This window comes from Nothobranchius furzeri, chromosome 5 (genome assembly GCF_043380555.1).
Source record: "Nothobranchius furzeri strain GRZ-AD chromosome 5, NfurGRZ-RIMD1, whole genome shotgun sequence".
NCBI classification, from domain to species: Eukaryota; Metazoa; Chordata; class Actinopteri; order Cyprinodontiformes; family Nothobranchiidae; genus Nothobranchius; species Nothobranchius furzeri.
In genome coordinates, this window is record NC_091745.1 from 2,480,775 (window position 1) to 2,508,560 (window position 27,786).

At 42.7% G+C, this 27,786-nt stretch overlaps 2 protein-coding genes across 3 annotated transcripts; both read left to right on the forward strand.

The window, feature by feature from the left end:
* Window positions 1-487: 487 nt before the first annotated feature.
* On the forward strand, window positions 488-13,456 carry gmip (GEM interacting protein). The gene is made up of 21 exons (XM_054741278.2): window positions 488-737; window positions 1,853-1,937; window positions 2,929-3,010; window positions 3,120-3,159; window positions 5,105-5,230; window positions 7,129-7,193; window positions 7,323-7,430; window positions 7,522-7,602; window positions 7,903-8,064; window positions 8,463-8,600; window positions 9,151-9,341; window positions 9,506-9,597; window positions 9,671-9,733; window positions 9,841-9,921; window positions 10,011-10,153; window positions 10,231-10,407; window positions 10,487-10,624; window positions 10,726-10,925; window positions 11,013-11,328; window positions 11,747-11,849; window positions 12,591-13,456. Exons 1-21 carry the CDS (start codon window positions 695-697, stop codon window positions 13,223-13,225), a joined length of 3,069 nt encoding a protein of 1,022 aa, XP_054597253.1. The 5' UTR covers window positions 488-694; the 3' UTR covers window positions 13,226-13,456.
* Window positions 13,457-14,336: 880 nt separating this feature from the next.
* On the forward strand, window positions 14,337-27,491 carry lmx1al (LIM homeobox transcription factor 1, alpha-like). 2 transcript variants are annotated; one of them, XM_015948463.3, is made up of 9 exons: window positions 14,337-14,521; window positions 16,083-16,171; window positions 16,718-16,910; window positions 25,533-25,765; window positions 26,231-26,394; window positions 26,528-26,605; window positions 26,682-26,802; window positions 26,879-27,034; window positions 27,189-27,491. In XM_015948463.3, exons 1-9 carry the CDS (start codon window positions 14,478-14,480, stop codon window positions 27,344-27,346), a joined length of 1,236 nt encoding a protein of 411 aa, XP_015803949.1. In that variant the 5' UTR covers window positions 14,337-14,477; the 3' UTR covers window positions 27,347-27,491. The 2 variants fall into 2 exon arrangements, with proteins under 2 accessions (XP_015803949.1, XP_054597264.2); XM_054741289.2 differs by lacking the exon at window positions 14,337-14,521 and adding an exon at window positions 15,147-15,192.
* Window positions 27,492-27,786: the final 295 nt, after the last annotated feature.

Here is a 27,786-nt window from a genome sequence, read left to right on the forward strand (position 1 = left end):
TGGGTCTGAATCGGTTTGTGTTTGCTTCTAACGAGCTCACGTAGTCGAGGGAATTCAGGAACCTGTTCACGTTGCACAAAAGATTTGCCGAGGCGTTGCACCAACAAATGAAATCAAATAAAATGTTTTGTTTTAAAAACAAATTGCATTTGTGATTATTGTTATGGAAGAATTGCCCTCATGCATGTGTAGATACAACAGAAACAGGTGTATTGTGGGATTTACTGTGACCTCTGAAGTGGATGCACGAACCTCCGACAGCTGTGCAGAGCAGACTAACTAAGCAATCACATTAGATTTTTCTGCATTTGGAACTTTACATGGAAGTATCTGCTGTCATGTTACAGTAAAATAACCGACTAGTATGTCAGAAAGCTTTCCTACTCCGTTTAAACAGACTTCGGCTCAGTTTCACCTCGCTATATATGGTGAGACCGTGTAGGTGGGGCGTACTGTGTCACAAAGATGCACTTCCTCTTCCCTTGATGGTGAAAACACTGGCCAACCCCCATCCTACCACAGGAACGTTTAGTGACGGTAGAAAGCTCAGAGCAGTGTGCTTGTAGTTTACTAACTTCATGTACATACTCTAACACACTATTTATACCAAGTAATTCAGGTTTTCTCTGTGTATTGTTGAGTCAACTGCAAATGATGTTCAAGCGTTTCTCTTAGTCTGGGAAATGAGGTAAAAATGGAAGAACTTGGGATAAACATGGAATCTTCTCAAACCCCAGGTAAGCACCATCAATGTAACATTCAGGAGTCTACCTGAGTCAGAGCTGCTTCGCACGCCACATCTGGATGTCCTTGATGTTCACGTGTCTATAAAATCTCTTCTTTCATTGTTAATGTTTCACATTTATAATCATCTTAATGAATATTGGTTTAGAAGTGGCAAAATATTCTTTTTCTATGTGTTTATTGACCATTTACTGCCAGTGCTATTGGGCTGTTGCGAAATAGGAGTGCGTGTGTGTGTCTGCCCTGTAGGCCATGGCAAAATGTATGTCAGAGGGCTGGTGGAGCTGTGAAGCATCTTAGTCAAAGAACTTCCTGATCTCCATCTCACACACTCTAGTTCTGTCTTTTCTGTTTGACTTCTGAATATTTATTGGACTTTGTTCCTTGCAGAATGCAAGAGCTGCTAAATCAGTTTGCATTTTAATAGAAACAAATTCAAGTGGCTTCAAATTTCCTTATGAATCTTACACAGTGAAATGACTTCTAACATTTTGCGTGCAGGCGTTAAACAGACGTCAAATAAGGTGAAGTTTGAGTTTTAAACCAAGTCAGAACTTTGCTGAAACGTCTTTTCTACTCTCAGTTCTCGTTATTTCAGCGAAACACCACTGGTGTCAAAAACAAGGACTCGGTGTGCATTGTGGGACGTGACAAATTGTAAGCAGGATGTGGTTGACCAAGACGAAGGTGGAGGCGGAGATGGAGGCCTTTTCTCATTTGTTGCATCTGTTGTAATCTGATTGGGTTTTAAGCTTTTGGGCAGGTATGAAGACGAGACGGCAGGTGTAATCACACAGGGTTGAGCCTACATCAGCAAAACGCATCGTGTCATTTTGCATCAAAGTTCACATTCGGTCAAAAAAAGAGTTTTCTCTCAGAAATTTGAAGGAAAATCGGTTTCAGTTCAAAGTGGAAGTAAGGCAGACTTTAGTGCACTAAATGTGTGTGAGTGGTTATGTGTGTGTGTGTGTGTTTACCCTCTGTTAGAGGAGTAAACGTAACCACCACTCTAATTATTTGCTGTCACTTCGGTGTACTTTGGCTCACATCTACATTTTGGGGGGCAGATGACGATTTCTACCTTCACTTTTTTCATTTCTTATTACAGAAGTGAAGCCTCATAAGTCTGAAACCAAGCGATACAGTGAGATCTTCAGGGACTTCGATAACCTTGATTTATCTTTTATTTCTACGTGAGTATTCTATTTTCACACATAGTCCCACTAATTGACATTTTCTTTTTTGTTTTTGACCCGCAGTTTTATAGCGCCTTTCAGAGTTGGACACTACAGTGTGTCATTCATCCATGCACACACACTTTCACACACTGGTGGTGATGAGCTACGATGTAGCCACAGCTGCCCTGGGGCGCGCTGACGGAGAGGAGGCGGATGAGCACAGGCGCCACCGGTCCCTCCGACCACCACCAGTTGTTCAGTTTGATCTAAATTATGTCTCAGAGACACACAATAGATGGTCAGAAGTTGTTTTTAAGTAGGCTTTGTTGATCATTATCAGTTAAATATTTCAAATGCATTTAAGGGTTTGTGGTTAAAATCCAATAAAATGAGGTGTTATTCTAAAAAATGAACTGGTATATATGTTCTTGAGCTGTCTGCCTGATCTGATTCTTGTTTTTCTGGTGACTGCTGTCTGAGACGTGGAAATGCTTCTAATCACTGCAGAAACTAAAACCTAATCAGCTTTAATAGTAAATGATAAATGGCCTGTATTTGATATAGCGCCTTCTAGAGTCCTGGAACCCCCCAAGGCGCTTTACAACACAATCAGTCATTCACCCATTCACACGCACATTCACACACTGGTGGGGATGAGCTACAATGTAGCCACAGCTGCCCTGGGGCATACTGACAGAGGCGAGGCTGCCGAGCACTGGCGCCACCGGTCCCTCCGACCACCACCAGCAGGCAATGTGGGTTAAGTGTCTTGCCCAAGGACACAACGACAGTGACAGACTGAGCGGGGCTCGAACCTGCAACCTTCCGATTACGGGGCGAGCGCTTAACTCCTGTGCCACCGTCGCCCGTAAATAGTAAATAATTATCTCATAAAACTGAACACAGGTGATGTTTGTCTGCATCCTTCATCATTTTATTAAACCCCAGTTTAATGTGTGTTAGGTTTGTTTGTGTTTGTCTCCTAATGTGTTGTTTCTGCGCTCAGCGAGGTGGAAGATCTGGACGATAATGACTCCATCTCAGAATCCATCTCAGTAGAAGGAGCAGAGATCACAGAGCAACACGAGGTAAGCTTCGTATTCCTCGTGAACATCAAAGTAGTGAATGTCTGTGAAATCCTGCTGCTTGATTTTAGTTGCTTTCTTCAAGGAAGTAAAGACGCTTGTTTTGTTACAGAGTTGTGCTGAGGCCAGCGAAGCCAATGGAAACCCAACAGGTAAGATCTGTGAGAGGCAGTGAGCGTTTAAAAACCCGTTCGGCGTCTGTGTGGCTAACTCACACCCTCACGTCCTGATCTGAGATAGTAAGAAAGATTCCTGTAAATCTGAAGCTTTTTTGAGCGCTTAAGGTCACTAGCTCACCCAGACACAGACCACCGTGCGTCTGATTTTGTGCCATCAAGATGATTTAAAGTAGCCCAAATGACAGTGTGTCTATTTCAGTCTTTAGCTTTTTTCATTTACTTAGCTGTGAGTTGCCGTGCTGTAACAAGATTAGGATAAAGGAAGAGGATTTAAGCGGGACACAGATGCTCTAAGAAAAGACCAAAGGGAGAGGAAATACCTGTGCTGCAGAGCCTGAGGGGAAAACTGATAAATAAATAAAAGCCACACATAAAGTTGCTGCTATGCCTTTGCCTGAGGCTGACACACACACACAGCAAAACATACAAGAGTTTAATACAGACACACACACACACACACACACACACACACACACACACACACACACACACACACACACACACCTCCCCTAATGAAGACATCAGCTTCTTCTATGGATCTGTATTTTACTTGATTTGGACCCTTTATTAGTTATGAAGACTGCATTTTTATTCAAATGTACTTTTGTTGTTTGTTATGAAATATCCGAGTATTCTGAACGCTCTATAGAATGTTTGTGAGGTTCTACTGATGTGAAAGAGTTTAGGGGAAGAGAAAAGTCCAAGGCTGGGGCTTTAGGAGGTTCAGGATTAGGGAGAATTTAAATAAAGCAAGTCAAATTCAATCGCACTGCCTCCAGGCCCCTCCCCCGCCACAACTTACCTCACTACTCATCACCCGCCAGGGGCTAAACCTCACTCGCCCCTCCTCTGGGATCTGGACCCGACCAGGATAATCCTCAGTCCAGGCGTGGGTGGTTGTAATCGCGCAGCTCTGCAGGTTTTATATAGGGACCGGTTTTTGAGATTACATAATGTTCACAAAATCAAACATGAAATTCAAAATCATTTCAAACGTTCTTCTACATTTTCTTGTTGTTTTATTTGCTTTTTTACTTTATTTTTCATTTTGATTTGTTTACATTCTGACTGATGACGGACGAGAGTGTGTGTGCGCGCGCGTGTGTGTGTGTGTGTGTGTGTGTGTGTGTGTGTGTGTGTGTGTGTGTGTGTGTGTGTGTGTGTGTGTGTGTGTGTGTGTGTGTGTGTGCATAAGTAGAGGATTATTCTACAGAAAAGTCAGTCAGAAAAGAAAACAAGCACACTTCATCCTTTCTGAAAGGCTGTGAGTCACAGAGGAAGAGAAGTGGTTGGTACATCAACACCCTGTCAGCATGACCACGGTAAAACTGTGACATGTTGGTCTGTAATGCCCGCTGGTCCTGAATGACGTGTCTGCTCCCGTGTCTCTTGTGAGCTGACCAGTAGTGAACAGGTGTGAGGGGGAGGGGCCAGGCAGAGAGAGGAAGAGAGGAGAGGAGGGAAGTTATTTAGTGAGATCTGTTTGTCTTTGGTCGATGGAAAGGCTCCTCTCTAAAGCCGTGCCTCTACCTTGTTTAACAGCCAGCTGTAGTAAACATGAATTGGGTTTGCTTGTGAGAGATTCCTCCTGTCTGCTGAGACCCCCTGGATACCTCAAGATCTTTTCTCTGAGGAGCTGCTATGACTTTCCATATGCAATCAGTGTTTCCTGTGTTGGGTTCGTTTGCCTTTTTCGAGCTTTATTTGATGTTTTTTTTTTTTACTAGTTTTATCTAGTCTGAAGTAGACTGGGCGCCTGGAGCTGACACTGTAAAATAAACAGGAGTCTTTTTGCATTGGGGGCTGGTTGAGCCATCCAGAAGAGGTTTTGGGTGCAGCCTCGTGGACTCTGTGTCACTCTCTGGATAAAGCTCCAAGTGTGCAGAGCCTAGAGTGATGCTGATGTACTCCCTCACAGCCCAAGAAGCAGATCTGACCCTCTTTCGCTGTGAGAATGGAGTGGAGGCGGCACTGCAGTATGCCAAGATGTGGTGCCGCTATGCCAAAGACCTCCTGGCCTGGATGGAGAAGCGAATCAGTTTGGGTGAGTTCACAGCTAGCCGACTAAAGGAAGTAGCAGCAAAAAATTCAAATGATTGTGATGTTACAGATGCAACTAATTTGAATATAACACGCATGCAACGACAGAAATGTAGGGGTTGTTTTTTAAGCACACATCCACTGTGTGCGGAAAACGGATCAGAACAACAACACTGCTTATTAAGTGTTATTATTAAATTATTAACAGTTACACCGCAACATCACAGCAAGATGACACAGAGAAGCTGCACCTTGCTTTGCATTGGTGTACCAGGAGAGCAAAATATAAATAATTAAACATGCATGAGTGAGTTTTAGTCACTTTGGTGATCAAGGTCGGATTTTCTGTAGTGATCTACCCACCGGGCCTGTCTGTCGGTGTGCCGTCAGCCCAGTGAATGGCACGCAGTGAGAAAGGATTACAGATTATCTGGTCAGAGGAGGGGGTTCACACACGGTCACCTTTCTGTAGGCATGAACGGGTTTTTGTGTTCAAACTGGTGTAACGATTGAAGGTCCAAACAAATAAAGTCAGTCCGCTCTGCTCTGCTGTGTTTACAGCAACATTAGACAGGATTGGTCTGTGGGTGATGCTGGACAAATCTCAACACAAGCTACTGGCTGCAAAGACCAGAGCAACACTTGAGTCATCACTCATAGAGTCTGTTTAACGATGACGTCCACAGAAGTGACTTAACTCAAAGGAAAGAGGTGAAAAAACTGGTTCTGATTTTGAGAGGTGATGTGGATTCACGATACTTCTGCAGGTGTGTGCGTCAGGATGCACAGGGAAGGATGGATCCTGCTAATACACATGCTGACTGATTCCAATTTATTGAAAAAACTATAACTAAGTTAAAGTAAAAGGAACTACGAGACACGTGGAAATCACGTTTCTAGAAATAATTATTCCCTATGGAAGAGTGATGTGAGTTCATCCATCCATCGTCTGTACCCGCTGGTCCACGCGGGGGGGCTGGTGCCTGTCTCCAGCTGTGATGTGAGTTCATTGGCAGGGAATAATACCAGATTGTGTGATTGCTACCAGGCATGGGTGCGTTCACAGCTTGACAGCAGCCGATAACCAGTTCAGGTAGTCATACAGGAAGTTGTCTGATGTCGACAACCTAATAATTGTTTATTATTATTTATTTATTTATGTAAAAACTAATTGCCGGTTAAGGATTACCTCATCGTTAGCCCCGGTATCATTAATATAGAGCTAATTATTAGCCAATGACTGGTCGTTTTAAGTTGACCTATTACAGCTTTAGTAGATGTTATATTTACCTGATCCCCGTTCAAACACACACTGAGTCATTTTGCTCCTATTTCTGATGGAGTATTTATTATTTTCCTCTGATTTATTCCTTATTTGTTCTTGTGTGACTAAGATGTGGACCCAGGTCATGCTCAGTAAAGACCTCCACACAAACAGAAAGGCCCTTGCATCAGGCTGTACTTCATCCTGAGTGCTCATGAATCTGCATTCAGTTTCAGTCTCGAGCAAATAAACCATTATATTTGTGTTTCTTTGCACTTTGAGTAAACTCGTAGCTGAAAGCTGACTCTTTTAAGTGGATGTCATTCTCATGAGGAGGTTTGAAGGACATTTTAGTAGAGGTCACGGTTATTACTGACTGATATCTTGAGTTTCATTAACCCTCTGGAGGCAGGCGTTGCAGATTAGCAACGTTAAAACCTGCCTACCTGGTTACTCCCCGTACGTGTGTCATGAGCATTTTTAACTCAGAAGTTCCCCTGAAGGACTTAGTTGTTCTTCCTTTTATCAAAACTCATTTTGAGCCTGAGAGGGTTAAGATCAAGTTGTGAATATCTAACTGTAAGGATACAACAACAATATCATGGATAACAAAAGCCAATGAAAATTTTTGTTGACAGAGCAAGAATTTGCAAAAAATGTGATGAAGACAGCAGAAGGAGCAAAAATCACTGTGGCACAGCAGGTAAGGATGTATCAGCTGGCTGTTTTTCTACTAATTCTCAACACACAGGACAGTTTGCCCCATTTGATCCTTTGAAAAATGCAGTTCCTACCTCAGAAATGTTTAATAATTTTCCTTCCTCTTGTGCAGGAGCTGATGCCGCTGCAGTACATCTACACCATGGCTTTGGAGCAAGACATCAAGAACAGTGTGACCTCTAGGAGGACCAACGAACTGCTGCAAAACCGTTGTTATCAGGTAAAGAAGTCCACACGCACAATATTACAGCAAACTCCCTTTTTTTTATTTCAGAGGCTGTTGTGTTTAATCCATCATCTGTGTCATAAAGGCTTTGGCTGCCAAGAGAAACGAAATCGACAAGTGGCGCAGGGAATTTAAAGAGCAGTGGGCGAGAGAGCACAGGAAGATGGTGAGTTAAGTAGTTAATTCTGTGAATCAGCTTTCTTTATGGCACTGTCAAGGTGTCCTCTCAGACTCCAGTTACTGCTGCTAACCAGGTGTCTGCAGAAGAGTCCAGAGGAAAATAAATCCACGTTGTTGAATCCTGTGAAACACCACCGGGCTCACTTGGAGCACGTGGGGTGTATCAAAAAGTGCTTCCTAAGTCTCTGTACATGCTCTGACTCAAGTCATAGTGTTGACTGTGAGGATATGCATTTCCATTACAAACCTGAAATAAGAATTCATGTTTTGTTTGCCACTTTTTCAGAATGAGGCGGTTTCAGCTCTTAAAAAGGCCAAGCAGCAATACTTCCAGCGCTGTGATGAGCTAGAAAAGGCCAAAGCAAGCTCTGCAAAAGCTGTCGATGACACAGTTGGGGTTAAAACGCTGGATAAGAGGAGGAAGTCCAAGGATGAAGCCCAGACAAAGGTTAATGTCCTGACACAACACTTCATAAGCAGGCTACACTCTTCAGTCAAAGAGATTCTCAAATGTAAATTTAATTGTGGCATACATTCAGTTAATTACAAAAGGCAATATTCACATTCTCCATGTTTCCTCATTTGTGACTGAGCCTGATGAGTCCCAGTATCGCCAGCTCATTGTGTTAGGCAGCTGTTCAGTTACTGAAACTCTTCTAACTCACTGCATCTGTTGCGATTAGGAATGTGAGCGCTGCAGAATTTTCCCAAAGGTACTCACTTACGCGTTTGCTTTATGAAGTCCAGGTGGTGATTTACATTATCGGGGGTCTCATTTTAAAAAATGTAAGTTAAAACAGTGTTGTGGCTGTGCTGCAGCTCTCAGGTGTCCTCTGTCTCGCCCAGGTGATGGAGACGGAGCTTCTCTACAGACAGTGTGTGAGTGATGCCAAGATTCACCAGGATGAGTTAGTGAAGGTCAAAGAAAGAATTATTTCTCACATTCGCAAGCTCATCTGCCAGGGAGACACTGTACTCAAGGAGGTTGGTATAAAAGCAAAGAACCCTTGTTTGGTCGTTTGGCCTGTTAGAAATGTAATGTACCACTGTAGACTGTATATGTTTTCCATTAGTAACATGTTATTAACGTTACTTAGTGCGTTATTAAGGTTAGGGCAAGGAGTCAGGGGGTTGTGCTTAGTAATGCATTACATAATGTGCTTTAACAGTTGTTAATACTTTATTTATTAGTTTATTAATGCTTAATAATGCACTATATAGTGTTCATAAAGGGAACCTTTTCATTTATTCAGTGGTGTACATATTCCACACTTTTTTCCTTTAGCTTAAACTTACCTATAAGGAGTTGTTTATTTTGAATTCCAGCAGATTCTGGAAGAATTTACTTTTGGCTAAATTCAACATTAAATTTGACACAAAAATTTAACCTGCTGGCTTGATCATCACCTGTTAGTCGCTTTGGACAAAAGTGTCTGCTAAATACATAAACATCAACATCACCGGTGAAAACTGAGACGGAAAACATTTGTTTAGTTTGTGCTTCAACCTCACATGCTGCTCTCTGTGACATCAGGCCACAGTCAACATGTTTTACTACCAGCGGCAGCAAATGGAGCCCATTCCTCGGGGATACCAAACCCTGGAGGGGACGTGCAGAAGTGTGGAGCCCGGAGAACCCTATCTGCTCTACGTCCTCAGCAAACATCGACCTGAGCAGCCTCTCCAGACCTTTGTCTTCCAGGAGTACGCTCCTCTAGGAAAAGGGTAACGTGACCAATAACTCTGTGTTTAGCTTTTAATACTAGCTGGAGGCGGTTTTTTTTTCCTCCGCATAATTTATGAGTGAGAAAATGTTTTGATTCGTAGCTTTTGGTTGTTGCTTCTAACTCTTCATAATGATTGCTTCTTTCTTCTTTTTATTTTTAAAGCAACAAAAGAAAAACCAGCAATGTTCGGAGCTCTGTGCCGGACTCGTCACCCATGACAGACGACAGTTCTTGCAGACGACCCAGTGATGGCAGTAAGGACTCCAGAAGAGAGCACGGTTTTAAAATCGTTCCCTCTGACTGAACTTGTGTCTTGGCGCTCTTTAGGGAGAACAGGCTACAGTGACAGTGAGAGTATTGGTGGCAGTTTGGAGTCCCTGACCAGTCCTGGTAAAAAAAAAAAAGACACATTTATTTTTTTCATATTAAATTTTTACATGAAAATCAAGAGTTCTGTCTTCGTGGTGTTTTTGTCGTCTGGAAATGTGAACTTCAAGCACACAGGAGGCTGCCCAAAACAGCCTCTACATTGACGGTGTCATCGGACGACCTGGACGAGCGGGACATGGCAGAATCAGGTTGGCCGCCTCCCCAGACACGTTTGTGACTTGCTTATCTGCACCAGCAATGACTAGAAACTTCATAAACCCCCCTCCTCTCTCTCTAGACTACAACGATGCCCAGTCTATAAAAGCAAAAATGTTTTCTCGAGCTGCGCTGACACATCAACTCAAAAAGATGAAAAGCAAGATGGCTAAATGCAAGCAGTGTGATAATTTCATTGTTGTTAGTGGGGTTGAATGTGAGGAGGTAAGAGGCTAACGTCTGTGAGATGAACCGTCAGGAGGAGTGCCTAGAGTGTTCTAACTTCCATCTGTTTTTCTCAGTGTGGGCTGGCGTTTCACAGGAAGTGCATGGAGGTGTGTCAGCTAGAGTGTGAGCAGAAGAAGGGGACGGTGTTTGGCGTAGACTTGTCTGTGCTCCTACGAGACCGGCTGGAGGAGGTACCGTTTGTGGTGCAGCTCTGCACCTCTGAGATAGAGAGCCGGGCCCTCTCTGTTCAGGTACCGTCACAGAACTGACGGCAAGCTTCAACTACAGTTTGATATTTTATATCTACTCTTGTTTGGTTTGTTTTCTGAGGGGGTGTATCGTGTGAGTGGATCCAAACCACGGATTCAGAAGCTCTGTCAGACCTTTGAGGTGCAAAAGGAGCAGGTGGACCTTTCTGACCTCTCACCACACGACGTCACATCTATTCTTAAGCATTTCTTCAAGGAGGTACATTCACTAAGAGGCCTGTGATGTAATAATGCACCTTGGTGGAGGTTATTCCTGTTTTTCCTTATCTCAGTGAAAAATCTCATTCGCATCTGTTCCAGCTCCCAGAGCCTTTGCTAACCTTTGACCTGTACAATGACTTCATCACGGTGGGGAAGGCTATTCAGCACCTGAGTGAGAGGGAAACGTCTCCAGAGCCCAGCGACATAATGAACATAGTTCAGGAACTGCGAGAACAGCTGCAGAGGCTCCCGTTATACTGTTACAAGACTCTGCAGCACCTTGTTTCTCACCTCCAAAAGTAAGCAGGTGATTTATTTTAAAGTAATATATAAAGCAGCACATTTAACCCCAGCTTGTTTACATCAGATTTGTTCTGATTCCACAGAGTTTCAGAGAACTACGATAACAAGATGTCCCCCAGCAATTTGGGGATTGTGTTTGGGCCAACATTACTGCGCCCTCTAGTGTCCACAGACATGTCAATGATTGCCCTTTTGGAGACGAGCTACCAGGCTGTACTTGTTGAGTTCCTCATCACTCACCATGACAAGATCTTTGGCCTTGATCCGAGCACCATGACACCCCCAGCCCCCACAGCACCTCTCCCTGACACCCCTCCCAGAGCTTCCATCCCCCTGGACAGAGCTGATGGTGACTTGGATCATGACTCTTCCTCCAAAGAGCGTCCACGCTCACTAGAAGTAAGTTCTTTAGCTCTAAATGGATAAGTCTCAGTTGGCATCATCGCAGGGGGAGGATGCACATGTCTGGTCTAGAGGCTTTAGCACCTTAGCTTCATGCTTTTTAATGAGCTGCTGTATTTCTTTCTGCTCAAGCTTTGCATTGCCTGATGTATTTTTCAGTTTTGTTGGGTTTTTTGTGTTCCACTTATTGCTCATCACCATGACTGCACACTGTTGTAGAAAATCACAATGGCTGTTAGAAATGGCTCCAGGGCCACAAGAATACAGAGACTGATGCTGATCAGTAGGAGGGCTAAAAGTATCCGGTTGTACCTGATGTAGTCATCGCCCCATTGAGAGTGGCTGGGCCAGAGGATTGGACACGGTAAGAAGACACTTACAGACATCCGTCATTCAACTTGTGTTATTCCAACAGAAACGAGCTTTCAAGAGAGAATCAAGCGAGGGTTATATATCTGACAAGTCTTCATCAAGTGAGGCAGTGGACCAGCTCGGCCCTGAGAGCAATGAGAGAGCAGGTAGGCAGATGTGGCAGTAGAGTAGTTGCTCCAGGTGAGACGTAGTTCTTTGTGTTTGAGTGTGGCTGAAACGTGTCCTTCAGGTGTCTTTAGGGAGAGTTCGTGTCTCACAGACAGGTAGCTGACTCTGATGTTACACAGAAGCTGTCTAACCACCAGATGCTGTGATGGTTCACATGGTGTTGTCATTTTTGTCAGCACCGCACATTTCCTGCAGTTATTTATAGAACTAAGAAGTGTCTTTGGTAACGTGTAATTCTTTAAAGTTTTAAACAACGTTTGTGTTTTTTTAGGAATTAGGAACACTTAACTTAAGTAAATAGTGGATTTATTAATCATGCTGATACATATAAAAAGTCCTGATGGTAATCTTGGGTCTTCTGAGAGCTGTTAAGGGCGCTTTGTCTATAGCTGCACAGGAAGCCCGCGCTGACATGGCTTTCGTCTTGCTGTGCCTCTAGTTTTTGTGGCTTCTGCTGTAATTAATGTCAGCGCTTCAGGTCACAACTAATCATGCAAGCTTGTATGTTCACTTCTAAATCAACCTAAATCCTGCTGAAGATCGTTTCACTCTGCATCTTTTTAACATGTGTTTTAATATTCTGCTGAATGCTGATTCCAGTTCTTCTTGTACTTAATTTTCCAGAAAATACTTGCAAGAAAAATCCTGTTCAGTGGATTTTTTTATTATTTTGCCTTTGCTTCATAAATTATATGATTGTCCTCCCTTTTTTGCCCTAGTCTTGGCTGTGAGAGCAAGTCATCTTCAGGGTAAGCCAGTGGGGGAGTTGGCCTCTGATTTCAGCACCCAACCACACTATCGCTTCACAAGGCAGCCTGTGAAGTACTACCGGCATCATAATGCAGGAACTCGACTCTCTAACCTGGACTGTGCAAAACGACAGCTAGCGTGTCCAAAGAAGTGCTATCAAGGAAGTGCAGACAGCAGCCACAGCTCTTCTCCAGAACCAGAGACCCAAAGATGCCCACAAAGCCTAGATGTCCACAGCAAGAACACTCACGAGTCCCATCAGCTTACCACTACAGCAGAAGGTAGGGTGGATGGCCCATTAAGCCCTCGAGAGGTTGTGCAGTACATGCTGGGACTGGACTCAGCAGCTATGCTACCCGCTTTTGCAACGCCCTCCAGGACAGCAGAGAATTCTTCTGAGGAGGTGGCAACATGGTGGCAAACAGATCCGAACGTAAGTCAGAACAACAGTGGACACGGCGCTGGACAGAGTCACATGCTTTGGTCATCATCACCAAAGAGCGTTCCTACGGAGCACAGCGTGACCTCACCTGCTCAGAAGATCCTGTCTGGGCTGAAACCGAGACGCAGTCACTCAGGGAGGGATGAGCAGCTCTTTGTCTGAAGGAACGAGCTGTTCTGGATACCAGGATGTATTTACAGTACTGAAGGACCACCATAATAACACTGCAATTGAGTGTAAATAAACAACAACGTTACTACATTTGTGTGATTTAAGAACTACCATCTGGTCCACGCTGATCACGTCCTTTTACACACATTTTTATGTTGAACCATTAACAGAAAACATGCATGTTTCAAACCTTCAAGTACTATAAATAAATGATATGGATTACTTAGTTTATCTCCTTTATTTGTCAGAAGAGATGGGATCTGAGACTTGGACCTGAGTCAAGTCTCAGAACTAGAGACTTGACCTGTGATCCTCTCTGTCTGCAGCTATCCAGCTATGATGCAAGAACCATAGAAGACAGTTTATAAACTAATCATTTTAAAGGACAACATTATTGTTCAATCAATCAATCAATCAATCAATCAAAGCTTTATTTATTATGTTTGAATGTTATGTGGGGGGTTGGAGAGTGGGGATCACCAGCTGTAAACGAGTACAAAACATCAAGATTTTGTCCTGTAAACACCTGTAATATCCTTTCAAGATAATTATGATTTCTCTTCGTTTTATATGAATTTTACGTTTTTAAAGGAGACGTACATGGTATCTGATATGCACCGATTGTGTTTTGACACCAGGGGGCGACATTTTTACATACTAAAAACAGGGAAATAAACCTTTATTTCTGGTTACAGTCGTGTGTTTGAACATAAGGGTTTTTCATCTTCAACAAAAAGCATTTTAATAGAGCGAAGTATCCAATAAAGAAAGGTGTTTTTCTGTATAGTGTTCATCTCCATAACATTCAGCCCTAAAACTAAGAAAATTCCAGATGTAGCCTGTTGTAAAAAGATGCTTATGTAATGTTTGTTTGTGGAGAAAGGAAATATTAAGCTGTTTCCCGTTTGAGCCCAAATGTAAGAGATCCTCCCAATCTGGGTTATCAATAGGCTCTTTTATCGCTCAGCTTCTCAGCATCTTCCGCACCTTCTCCCTCCCTTCCATGTCTGTCCATCTCCTCCCTCTGCTTCTTTTACGCACAGTCAGAGCGCGCGCGCACACACACACACACACTCACACACTCGCACGGCTTCAGGAGAAAACAGGAGAGACAATAGACCGCACTTTGGGTCATCATGTTGCTGGAATTTCTACCGTAGGCTCCGCGCGCGCCGAGCTGTGAGGCACATGTGGACGACTGCGTGTGTTCATTCATACAAGCTGAGAGTTTCATCTGATTTTAATGTTGCCCACCGAGATTTCAGGAGGAGTGTGTTTCACCTCAAGGTAGGAGTCCAACTCAGAAACAGGTTGTTGGTGAGCAGCTGCGTGGAAGGCGGATTCAAGTGTTGTTCCACTTAAATCGGTTATTCTTATAATGGCTTTTTACGCATTTACGTGCGTTTGTTTTTAGAAATTAGCAAGTTTAAATAAATCACGCGGTCTCTCGGGAAATAAAAAAATACCGATCGGTTTAAAAACAGAAAGTGGAAAAAGAAATGTTGCCATTAATTTGTAGTTTTGACTAAAATACTCAGTTTATATGCGTTGTTCAAAAACCTTAGGAAAAGTATTCTTATTATTCTTATTCTATTCTTATATTATTATTATTATTGTTATTATTATTATTATTATTAAGATCATCATTATTATTAGCATTAATTATTATTGTTGTTGTTAGTAGTAATAGTAGTAGTATTGATGTAAAATAACATGCAAAGCCAAAGTTATTTAAAACAGTAATTTTATTTTTACAGTCATCCTGACATGAACTGCCCGCTCATTATTGGAAACATGGCACAAATATGTCACTTTATTCAACACAATTAGGAAAAATGCCAAATCAGATTATCTGCATTTACATAATTTATTTGTTTCCTGTGATTTCTTTATTTTATGTAACAACAGCTCCCGATCTCCGTGACTCTTACTTCAGCCCTTTCTGACATTTATTACAGGTCAGCCCCGAATGAGAATTTACAGACTTTTACTTAAGCGTTTATCACTCTCTCTCTCTCTCTCTGTGTGTGTGTGTGTGTGTGTGTGTGTGTGTGTGTGTGTGTGTGTGTGTGTGTGTGTGTGTTCTAACCGACCAGCGGATTTTTGTTCTTTGCTGTGCCTTTAGAGCGGTCAGATCACGGAAAGAACAAATGAGCAGATGTAATAATAAATCTATATCATGTTAAAATGATTTATCGTTTTTTTTCTATTTTATTGCATTTTCTTAACATGCAATATATTTGTAATCTGCACTTCTTTATTTAAAAAACAATATTTAATCCGTTTTGCAAAATTTACCTTCAGTCAACCGACCTAAACGTAATTATATTTTACATGTAAAATTATGAAAAATTTTTTTAAATGATCCAAATTATTTTTACTTTTATTGGACAAAGCCTTATCTTTACTCATCTCCTTTAGAAAAAAAACAAATTGCTGTTCATTTTTGTTATTTTACTTTTTTCACGTTTAAATCCCTTTTGTCGGTTTTTGGCCTAATTCAGAACATTTAACAATATTATGAAGATGTCTGGCTGCCTGTTTGACCGCACCAAGACATTTGAATTAGTCAGAATGAAGGAAACAGATTGTGACCCATGTAACAGGTCCGACAGAGTTCTGTTGGTGATTTTTTTGGGTTTGTTTTATTAACAATATTTTCGTAACTTTCTGTTTATTTATTTTTTACGTCTTTTGCCAAATATCTGCTTTATTTTACAGGCTGCATTAAATGCATGAAATTTATCAGAGGAGGACTCTATTCATTCCTAAATGTTAATGTTCATTCCTAATTTAATCAAACCCACATCGCCTATAAGACATTGTGTGTTTTTCCTTCTAATTTTAGCGATCACACTGAAGGAAGGAAAGAAGGAATGAAAACAGAGGAGAACCAGCAGTCCTGTCTGCAGCAGCCTCCATCCTCCACGCCTTTTGGTTAGTGCAGCCCTACAATGGCCTCTAGCAGAAATATTGTCGGGTTTAGAGGGATGGATGAGTATGAAAACACCTGAATTTAATGGAGGAAAACTGCTGAGTGGTGCCTCTCTTCCCGTTCTAACAAACAGCAGTTTGATAAATGAAAAGGCAGATGGAAAAGGTCTGATCACTGAACGCAAATCTTTAGAAGCTCATTTACACCGGGGCAAAACGAGCAGCACAACCTGCTCCTCGGTGATAAAAGGCATTTATTCTTACTTCACTTTGACAGAAAATATTCAACTCGACTAGTCTGAATATTTTTAATCAAAAGTGTTATTTTAAAAATGCATGGTGTGTGTGTATCTGCGTGCGTGTGTGTGTTGAAGTCAGTTCGTTACCATTTCTGAAAAGGGAACAGCGCACCGCCAGTGTGGTCAGCCCCTTCAGATTTTGTTTTTAATGCAACGATATCCGTGTTTTGATGACGCGGGTTTTATGTTTTTCACATTTAACACTTAAAGGTGATGCTGGGCCTTCCTGCTGATAATTTGCTCCCATCAGGTCCGGATTACAGGGGAGGAGGGGGAGAGGTGTGTGCGGGCTGCGAGTCTCCCATCGCCGATCGCTTCCTGCTGCGAGTCAACGAGCGCTCCTGGCACGAGACCTGCGTCAAGTGCGCAGTGTGCTTGAGTGCGCTCAGCGGGACCTGTTACTGCAGAGACCGGCTTCTCTACTGCAAGCACGACTATGAAAAGTAAGATACTTTTTTTCCATAGATCATTTAAATAAAAAAAAGGCTTTACTTCCATGTGGTCGTGCGGGTGCACGCGGGGTTCCTGGCGCATGGGGCTTGTCTCGTGATAAAGAGGTTTTAGGGGAACTTCACAAGCTGTAAAATAGTTGTTTTCTAAATTCATCCATTAAAATGTTATTTGGGGCATCATTGTGCTGATAATATTCCAAGGGCCACGTGACGTCATCTACCCTCTTGTACGTAAGAAAAAACATCCTCCTCATTGGATTGTTTATGTGCTCATAGATAATAACAGCAAAGAGAAGACACTAAATAGAAACGCTGCATTTCACAGTTAAACTGGACTTGGTTTTGTCAGGAAGGATGTAAGACTTGTGTGACGACCCCCCCCCCCCCCCACACACACACACACAAACAAACAAACTCACACTAGTTAAGTGATCCTGCCTTTTGTCTGATAAAGAAAAGAAAATGTTTTTTGTTCATTCAAGGTGATGCTGCATACACTATTTCCGTGTCTATTCGTCTGCTGACTGTGCAGCTTTGGTAGTTAGTGACCCATGCTGCTCCTTCACACATGTTGATGCCGTGAAACCAACAAAAGAAAAACACTAAACCTGTTTGCTGGGGAGCTGAGAATGTTTGTTGGATGATTGGGTTTGTGATTCCTGGCTGTGTGATGCTTGCTCTGGTCAGAGGAGCCCAGGGATGAACAGCCTGTGGACAAGCCTGCAGCCTGTTATCATTGTTTTGAAAAGTGTCAGACAGCAACCAGCAGACCAGATTCGCTCTCCCACTGTACCTGACATCTGGAGGGGGGGGAGGGAGATGAAAGCCACTTGTGTGATGACCAAATGAAAAAATGAAGGGGAAAGGGAGACAAAACATTTATTTAATGTCTGAAGTTGTTTACTTGGTGAAGAAATGAAATAAGTGTAAACACTGATGGTGAATTAGCTGCAGATCCAAAGCTGCTCATTCTCAGGTATCGTGCACGTGCTGAATGTTCTGCCTTGTGGTGTGAGTTGGTGCCAGACTTGGCACGCGGTGTCGTCTGTGACCTTCAGTGGATCAGCAACAGTGTCTCCTTGTTTTCCCTGCAGCCTGTCCATCAGCACCTTACACTACGCACTCCCCCATCTGGAGCAGGTGTGTACACTGTAACCGATTAGCCAGTCCAGGAATTTGAAATGTGCAGAAATACTTTAGGATTTTTTTTTTTTTTACGATTATTAGTTCAGCTTTTTTTTTTTACCTCGTTATGCTTGCAGCTCAGTGATAGTTGCATCTGTTTGAGTAAAGCAAAGACACATTACTTGTCTGAACACATGATGAGTGAGTGTTTGGAGTTAAATAAGATGCAGTAATCATGCATAGATGACATGCATTCTTTTAGGCTGAGAAACTTGATATTTCCCCTTTGGTTAAGGCAGTTTTTTTCAATTCACTCTTGATAACTTCACCCTGCACAATGACAGGCTCAACTCGACTCCTTCACACAAGCTAAAGGACACTCTGTTCAACACTCGGATCATTTCCTGATTTTGCTCTGGCTTCTGGAATAGGAGGTGAGGGAAGCAAAGGGTTTTTCTGTTTTAGGATGAAAAAAAAGAAAAAATGAAGAAATCCAACCGATTAAATTAGGAAAACGGTCTAATATATAATCATGACGTGTCCCCCACCCAGTTTGTTTGGGCATGCCTACAGGGCAAATGTTAATTCAACATTTGCATGTTTAATATTTCTGAATGACACTGGTTCACTAACTCATTCCTAACTGAGCCTTCTAAAACCCAAACATGCAGTGAGCTGTGAATCACTGGATACTTTTACAGAACTTGTGCAAATTCAGTGTGAAAAATATAATTGTGAGTTTAATTTTACTCCCTGGAGCTTCAGTCACCCTGCAGCCGTTCATTAAAATATTACATCATTAGGTATACATTGATTTATGCTGTTAAATGACTGCAGCTTTCAGGCTTTATTTATTATGAGATTATGTAAAATGAATTTTTGCTTATTCTGTGGATTTTTGTTGAGTTTTTTGTGAAACCATGGAAATGCTTTAGAACTTCATCTAGCTGTCGGTATCCATCACATCTACACATACAAGTTCCCTACCTTTTGTTTTCAAGTTTACAGCATATTAGTTTTGGCAATATGTAACCTGTTACCCGTCCTTCTGTTTATAAATATGTGTATGTATGCGTCTCACTGTTACGCATTTTTATAGGACAAGTTAAACCAGCGAGAAACATAAACAACTTTTAAAAAGTAAAGTGTTAATGAAGCTTATTGTGAATTTATAAACAGACTTATTTTAATAGCCTGATTAACAGACAGTGTCTGTAAAGGGAAGCCTAGCTGTTCAACAAGTGGTAATCACACACACATAGATCACACTTAGATCACACTTAGATCACACTTAGATCACACTTAGATCACACTTAGATCACACACTTCTAGAAACCACAGTGTCCTGTTTGGCTATCAGGGTGGGTTTACCCAACCTGGACCTAACCTGGACAGAACAGCAGGTTACAGGGCCAGAAAACTCTTGAGAACAGAGTCAATAGGACTTTAATTCCTCACTTTGTGACGTGGAGAGCACACACACACACACACACACACACACACACACACCGTATATAAGTAACTAAAATCTCACTGCAGAAGTAAAAAGCAAAATTCCACCACCATCTCACACTGAAGAGCTTTAAAACAACTCCGTGTTTGTTCAGTGTGTGTGTGTGTGTGTGTGTGTGTGTGTGTGTGTGTGTGTGTGTGTGTGTGTGTGTGTGTGTGTGTGTTCTTCTGAATCTGAGGGTAGAAAATGGATTTTATACTCCTCTCTTCTATACCTCCAGCCCACTAACTCTTCCTCTCTCTCTGGCTCCTGATCCACTGCCTCATTCATCACTGTCTGCTTTGTAATAATATTTCTGTATACCAAACCTCATTTCCTTCTTGTTGAGATTGATAGCAGTGATGACACCAAACAGTTTATCTCTCCGTTTATCCCTTGTTTTGTCTTAATAGCCCCACCACCCGCACCCTATGCCTCTTTGTGTCTCGGAAGAGCGATGAGAGGGGTTGGTGGGGAGGCTGATTGGGCGCAGCGCTAATTGCCAGGCTCTCTGTCAGACCTGAGATGACAGATTTGACTCTGGCTGCTGCTGAGAAATGCTGTTACAGAGAATTGTGCAATATGTCACATGGATCACAGTCTTGCTGCAAACAACGTCCACCTTCACGCTCCGACGCATGCAAATCACATTTCAAAAGGAATTCATCCTAAACAAAAACTATATTTAATGTATTAAAGTCAGTGACACTGAAGATACTTTGGACCAAACAGCAGAAATAATTAAAAATGACTGTTTAAATGCAGTCTTAAACCGTTAAAGTGTTTTTGTAAGCGCATTAAGATAAAACCACTGGAGGAGACAACTCAATATTCCCTTTTTGTTTAAAAGCTCAACAGATGATGGCCGCCGTGCACCAGCTGAATAGAAAGTGGACCAGGGGCAGTCTTCTGGGTGTTCTGATGACATTACATTAAAATGTCTAAAACATGAAACATGTGAAAGAAGATCAAGGGAAGCTTACAAAGATGCAAAGTGGGTTCAAATGGGATAAACACAGAAAAGACAAGGAGTTTTAGGGAGGGAGCAGTCATATGGAGGGGTTGATTTTTATCTGGGCATCAGTGTTCGTGTGTGTGTGTGTGTGTGTGTGTGTGTGTGTGTGTGTGTGTGTGTGTGTGTGTGTGTGTGTGTCTGGGGGGAAGAAGGGGGTGGGAGGGTTGATATTGCCACTGTTTTTGCATAATGTGAGATGAGACACCATCATCTTTCCTCCCCCACAACAATTTTATAACAGACAGCTAATAAATGTTTCATGGCAGAACAAGCTGCTCGCCTCTGCTTTATTAAATCTGAGATAATAAAAGCAGAGAGGGAGAAGGAAAAGGGTGAGAATAGGGGGTTGCATCAGAGAGGGAGAGATAGCGAGATTGGCACAGACTTTTCTCAAATCAACCTGCCGTATCTCCTGTTTCTGAGGTAACGGCCAAGCTCCGCTGTCCCCCGCCACCCCCTCCCTGCTGCTTCCCGCTCCGCAGAGTCAGACAGGAAATGAGAAATGGGCAGACAGGATATTGCGTTTTGGTGGCCTGGGGATTAACTGTTTTATCTAAACTAACACACACCCTCTCACACGCACACTCACAGACACACTTCTATATCCTGACACATAACATTCATTCTTGGTGCCATCAGGTGTAGATCATACCCAACCAGAAACATATATCATACGGACCGTGCACGACATGCAGGTTTTTGGTGGCTACTTTACACGGGGTAGGAATTTAATGTTCGAGAATGAGAGCTGCACTCCAGCAGAGCTGGTTATTAATGCTAATGTGAACAATTTACTGCAACTATCATGGCGTGAAACAGTATAACTGAGATTGGCTACAGGTCTCTGCAGAAATGGAAAATCCAGTCTATAGAATGTGTGCTCTAAGTAATTAGAAAGACTCATTAGGAGGAAAGAATATTAAATTTATGAGTGGTGGTGTGTGACAGATGACAGCATCTGCTAGTGTTTTATTAATGTTTGCTCTTAAAAAGCCTTATCTGCTCTTATACGTTTACACTAACCGTTTACTAATTATGTATATTTGTGTTGGAGCCCATATGCGTCAAGATGGTATCAAACTCACACACACACACACACAGGCACTCATACACACGCATGCATAAAGGCCCTTAAATACACATACACACACACACGCATGCACACAAACACACAGGCCCTGACATACACGCATACACACACACACACACACACACACACACACACACACACACACACACACACGCGCGTACACATGCAAGCATACAGGCACACACGCACACACACATGCATACACACAAACACACAGGCCCTCACATACATGCATGCAAGCGCGCGCACGCACACACACACACACACACACACTGGTCCTCACATACACACACACAGGCACTCACTCACACATGCATGCATGCATGCCCACACACACACACACACACACACACACACACACACACACACTGGTCCTCACATACACACACACACAGGCACTTACACACTCATGCATGCACACACACACATACGCATGCATGCACGCACGCACACACACACACAGGCACTCATACACTTGCACTCACACACACATGCACATGCACACACACACACACACACACACACATGCACACACTCATACAGGTACTCACACACGCATGTGCGCGCACAGGCCCTCACACACACGTTCATACACACACATACATATGTATAGTATTTATAGTTTTATATAAATATATATATATATATATATATATGTTTATTTATTTATACATATATATATATTTATATATATATAAGCACACAAACCTACACGCGTGTTTGTAATGTGTGTGTGAGTGAGTGAGTGGTGGCGGGGTTGCAAGTATCGTGGGGAATGCTGGGAGATTTTAATAACACAGAAGCAGCGCAGGGAGATTTAATAAAAGGAGATGATGTGATTACTGAACCTTGGCTCTGAGCCATTTTGCTCCACAGAGCAATATCCGCCAAAATGTGCACACATACACACACACATATATACACGCACACACACACACACACACACACACACACACACACACATTTCTAAGACATAAAAAACAAAATACAACTTAAAAGTAAGATTGATTCAAATCATTTGGTCTTTTTTGCATTCATCTCCTAAATCCTTTGTTTTACCTTCTCTCTCTGGGAGCAACATAGTGGGTCACATTTCATCCTCATAAGTGTGTAGGCATCAGAGGATCAATACCGCAGCATGTCATACTTTGAGAGTTAGAGATAGATTATTTGCACAATTGTTCAGGTTTCAAACGTAATTAATGTTTAATGAGCCATTGTTTTAGGTAGATTCTCCTGAGCTCTTGAATGACTAAGCTGAGTTATTAAAGTCACCCAGACTGGATGCACCCAAACCGACACTAAAAGTATGAATGTTGATCATGACTACATAGCGGCATGGACGTAATTTTCCCTTTAGAAGTGGGGGGGACACGGAGTGGGGGGGGGGGGATCTTTACAGTATGCTCTAATGGGAAACCGGCTTCAACACAAAAGGTTGTTTTCTGCTTGGTCCTAGAGCTCAACTAGTGTCAATTTAATATAGCGTAATATTGTTTTTGGATGGTAAAAAGTGCAGGGGTCAAACCTTGACTTTGGAAAAAGTGGGGAGGACATGTCCCCCCTGTCCCCCCCAAAATTACGTCCATGCATAGTGGGATGCACAACTGCTCCGAGACATATATATATCATAATGGAATGAACGCATTACAGTCCAAACAACATTATACTTGTCAGAGCTCACTGTCAAAACAAAGCCACATGACAAAGCTTAGAAAGATGGCAAAGATTCTGTCATTCTGTTTGTAAGACACGGTTCCATCAACTCAAGGCAGCACCTCTCTTTGCCTCTCTAACTTTGATCTCTTAATCGTTGAGATTATATGAAGTCATACCCTCTAACCTCCCCAAATCCATAGCGACAGCCTTCCTCGACCTCTGTGCATCACAGACTCTCACAGCCAGTCTCACTAGTGTTTCTACTCTTTGCAGTGGTGTACATGTAGTGACAGACAGTCTTGTAAACATGTTCAATTATTTTTTTCACCGTGGTTAGTATTAGTCAGTGGTTAGCATAGAACAAACAGTAACCTCAGATAAGAGCTAAAAAATAACTTCTTTAAAAAGAAAATATGTTTTCTATTTGTTTGATAAAGTTTGATTCAGACGACCTCTAACGCACGTTTGCCGTTACCCGTCGTGTCTATGAGCTGCACCCTGGACACGGCCGTGTGTGCATGATACTTCTATTAGAGGGATTAGAGTCGTCTACTTACAGACCCCCCTCTGCGGCAGTTACCCCAAGTTGCCTCTGTGTGCCATGTTGGGCAAATTCCTACCGAGCTGTGCACACACTGATTAGGGAGTGTGGGCCTTAACCACCACATCAACCGTCCCATGTCAAGCAGCCCTGACTATTCTCATCTGTTGAGCATTGTTCACAGTGAAAGCAGCTATTTAAGATGCTGAAGTGTGTTTTCAGACAGAAAGTGACGCTGCACTAACCAGGGCAGCTGATTTTTCTCATTTGTGGGGTAAGTTTTGGATTTAGCCTACTGACATTTTGGCTCTTCTGCAGCAAAATCGCCTCTCCAGAATGCGTTGTAATGGTGCTGCAGAAAAACCACGAAGGTTTGTTTCTATGAGCGCTGATGTTTGCTTTTCGATATCAAGTTGGTGACACTGTCATTTGGGGAATTTGGAAAGCGTTTGGCAGACGGATTGAGAAAGATTAGCTGCAGCAGCTGCGTTTGGGACAGCATCACAGATTAGGAGCTCTAATGTGCAGACCTGGCTCCATCTTTATACTCCAGATTTGGGCAGCAACACCTTCCTATCACTCAGTCAGGGAGCAACAATACTGTGACCTCCATCCCCTCCTCCCCTGCTTCCTCCTTTTCATTCTTCCTCCCTTCTGACTAATTTTTGCATGTTGTTGTGCTAGTACTTTTTACGCATGTGTATTTATTCATTTGTTTAATAAACCTTCCTTTTAACTTATGTCAAATCAGCCCTCACTGCAGGTGTGTTACATCAGTGCAATGACGGCTATATGGTCTATATCAGTATGGGTAAAATAGTTGCATCTACAAAAGTCTGTGTGCATGTGTGGGTGTGCATGTGTGAGTACCTGTTTGTGTGTGTTTTGTGTGCATAAGTGAGAGCAGAGAGATTAACCCCATGCTATCACCAATCCCTGGTTATGAGTTTACAGCGTCTGTCTGGCCATCTCACTGTTTAAACAACAATCTAATTAATCCTGTCTTTATTAGTTTCAGTGAACTGGGGAGGCGGGCTAGGAGGGCATGAGGGAAAACTGGGAATGCTGGCAGAAAATGCAGAGGGAGGTGGGGGGGGGGGGGGGGGAGTAAACCAAGTGCAAGAACAAGGATTTGAAAGGAATTTGAAGATAGAGTCTCGGGCTCCGTGAATGGGATGCAGAGTGATTGTGATGCAGGAGAGAAACTGGAGGGTTAGAACGTCACGGGATGAAACAGGAGAGCTAAAGAGGGAAGTGGTCATGGGGAGAAGCAACGAACCAAAGACTATTTTAAGCTGTATTTATAGAGTTAAGTATGTACTTTAGGATTATAGATGGTATAAATCTAGGCTGGAATTGAACTGATCTCGGCATGTAGTGGATACTCAAGCCATCCCCAGCTAACTACTGCCATCTACTGTCACGATGGAGAACATAAAGCCCAAAATGAAAAGGAAGTGACTAACTCATTCTAACAGATGTTCACCTTGCTGCGCTGTGAATTGGGTAATGTCTGTTCAACCTTTAATTAAAAGACTACACTAATCTCCATTTTAATAGGAGCTGAGGGTAAACGTGTCAAAACTGCTTGTTTGTATTTCATCTTAAATGGCTTCACCTACTCTTGTTGCTGTATTTTAGCAAAAGTAAACGTAATTAATGAGCACACATGCGTTTCTGTCCACTTGCAGGCTCTTTGTAAGGAAGTGCAGTGCCTGCCTGCAGGTCATTGGACGCACTGAGCTGATCATGCGTGTGCTAGGCCAGGTGTACCACCTGGGCTGTTTCAGCTGCTGTGAGTGTGAACGCCGACTGCAGCGAGGTGATGAGTTTGTGCTGAAAGAAGGCCAGCTGCTATGCCGCATGGACTATGAAAAGGAGAGGGAAATGCTGGCTGCCATTAGTCCTACACCAACTGAATCAGGTATATTTACAAAGTGTCTCAGTTGAATCACAAAACGGTGCTTGGGTTTTCTTTTAAAATGAACACAAATGTATGGAAACATAGTTTTCATGGCAGCTGGTGTAAAATCGCCAAGCAGCACCTTGGGACAGTAATAGCATAATTGTGTATATTATAATAAAAGTGTAATTTGAGCCAAGTGGCAAAACTGCTTTATGGTGGCAAAGATTTCAGTTTATCGCAGCTAAACTGCATCAGTGAAGCCTATTTCTACAGATCCCGTCCCTATGATCCCTGCATAGCAGTTAAATGTGTAGACGTCTTTGACCTTTGAACCTGAGAACTAGTTTGTCTGAAACACCTGGTGAGATCAAACAGCACACACTCAAAAACTACTCTGCCTATTTTGGGTTTACCTACCAAACAACAGTCCACAGGCACATTTGGACTGGAATTGCAATTTTGTCATGTATTTATTTTACTCAGTAAAAAGTGAGGATGAAGACGGTGGCGGAGGCTCTGGTGGTGGAAAAGGTGGAGATGAAGGAAAAGAACACAAGCGTTCAAAACGTCCACGCACCATCCTGACTACACAGCAGCGGCGGGCTTTCAAGGCCTCCTTTGAAGTATCGGCTAAGCCATGCCGGAAGGTGGGTGGATCCGCTCCTTATCAGTGGAAATGCATGCACTTTTTGGCTTACCTATCAAATGTCATTATTTACTCTGGCTCTTAGTACTTAATGGCATTTTTATTTTAAAGTAATGGAAAACTCTGACCTGTAGGTGAGGGAGACACTGGCTGCAGAAACTGGACTGACAGTACGAGTTGTGCAGGTGTGGTTCCAAAACCAGAGAGCCAAGGTAAGATCTTTAGACATGTTTGAAATGCATTGTCTCATTTTTAGCACAAACTACAGCGTCCGTTTGTGTACCCAAGATGAAAAAGATAGCTCGTCGACAGCAGCAACAGCAGCAGCAGCAGCAGGAGCAGGAGCAGCTGGGGGGAACCAGGAGAGGGCCGAGCAGAGGGGGCCGTCAAAGCAATGATGACAGCGAGGGTAAGAGAGAGAAAAGGAAGCAGGCAGAAAAAAATCCAAACAGGTGTAACTAATGGGAATGGGTTCCTCCTCACAGATGGATCTAGTACTCATGGCATGGACGGCATGCTGGGATATCCATCTCTGCCACGTCAGCAGCTACTTGCTCTGGACCCCAACATCTACGGCGGAGAGCCATTCCGACATGGGCTCACACCACCTCAGCTCAACAGTGAGCAACTCCACGCTTATGGTAAGACACGAAAAGCTCCCAATTTGTCGTCCTCAGACATTTTTCATTAATTTTCCAACTTCGTAAGACTGTTGTCTTTCTGTTTCCTGCTCTTAGTGTTTACTCAACATAATTCCAGTCCAGATGTCCACATTCTCGTTTTTTCTCACTGCAGACTCGGAGACCGTCTTCCACGATTTGGACAGCGATGGAAGCCTCAGTCACCTTGGTGACTGTCTCTTAGCAACGGGGGAAGGCGGTCTCCTAGCAGGGCGAGTGGGAAACCCCATTGACCGTCTCTACTCCATGCAGAACTCCTACTTCACCTCCTGACCTCTATAAAACTGTGACCCTTTTCTCTCCCACTCCACCTTTCACCTCAGAGATGCAGCTATTGGGAGTCTGTCCATCACAATGCCTGTGGGACCATTCAGAAACCAGCAGGCTCCATCTGGGCTTTTACATCACTGGCTAACATCGTCACCAGTCATACAGAATCAGAATATCACTATGCTAATCAGCGCAATGTCCCAACATGCACTGCTGAATAATAATCACATGCTGGAAATACAAACACTGTAAATGTCCAAACTAACAGACCTTCATTTCTCTTTTAGCGTTTAGATCATATTCAGTTTCATGGCACTTATTACCTATCAATACATGAAATCATGAGTTACAGTTAGAGATACTTAAAAAAATATATAATTTTATTGAATTAAAAGTCTTGGCAGGCACAGCTTAGGGTGTAAATTCTATTACTGGAAAACTTT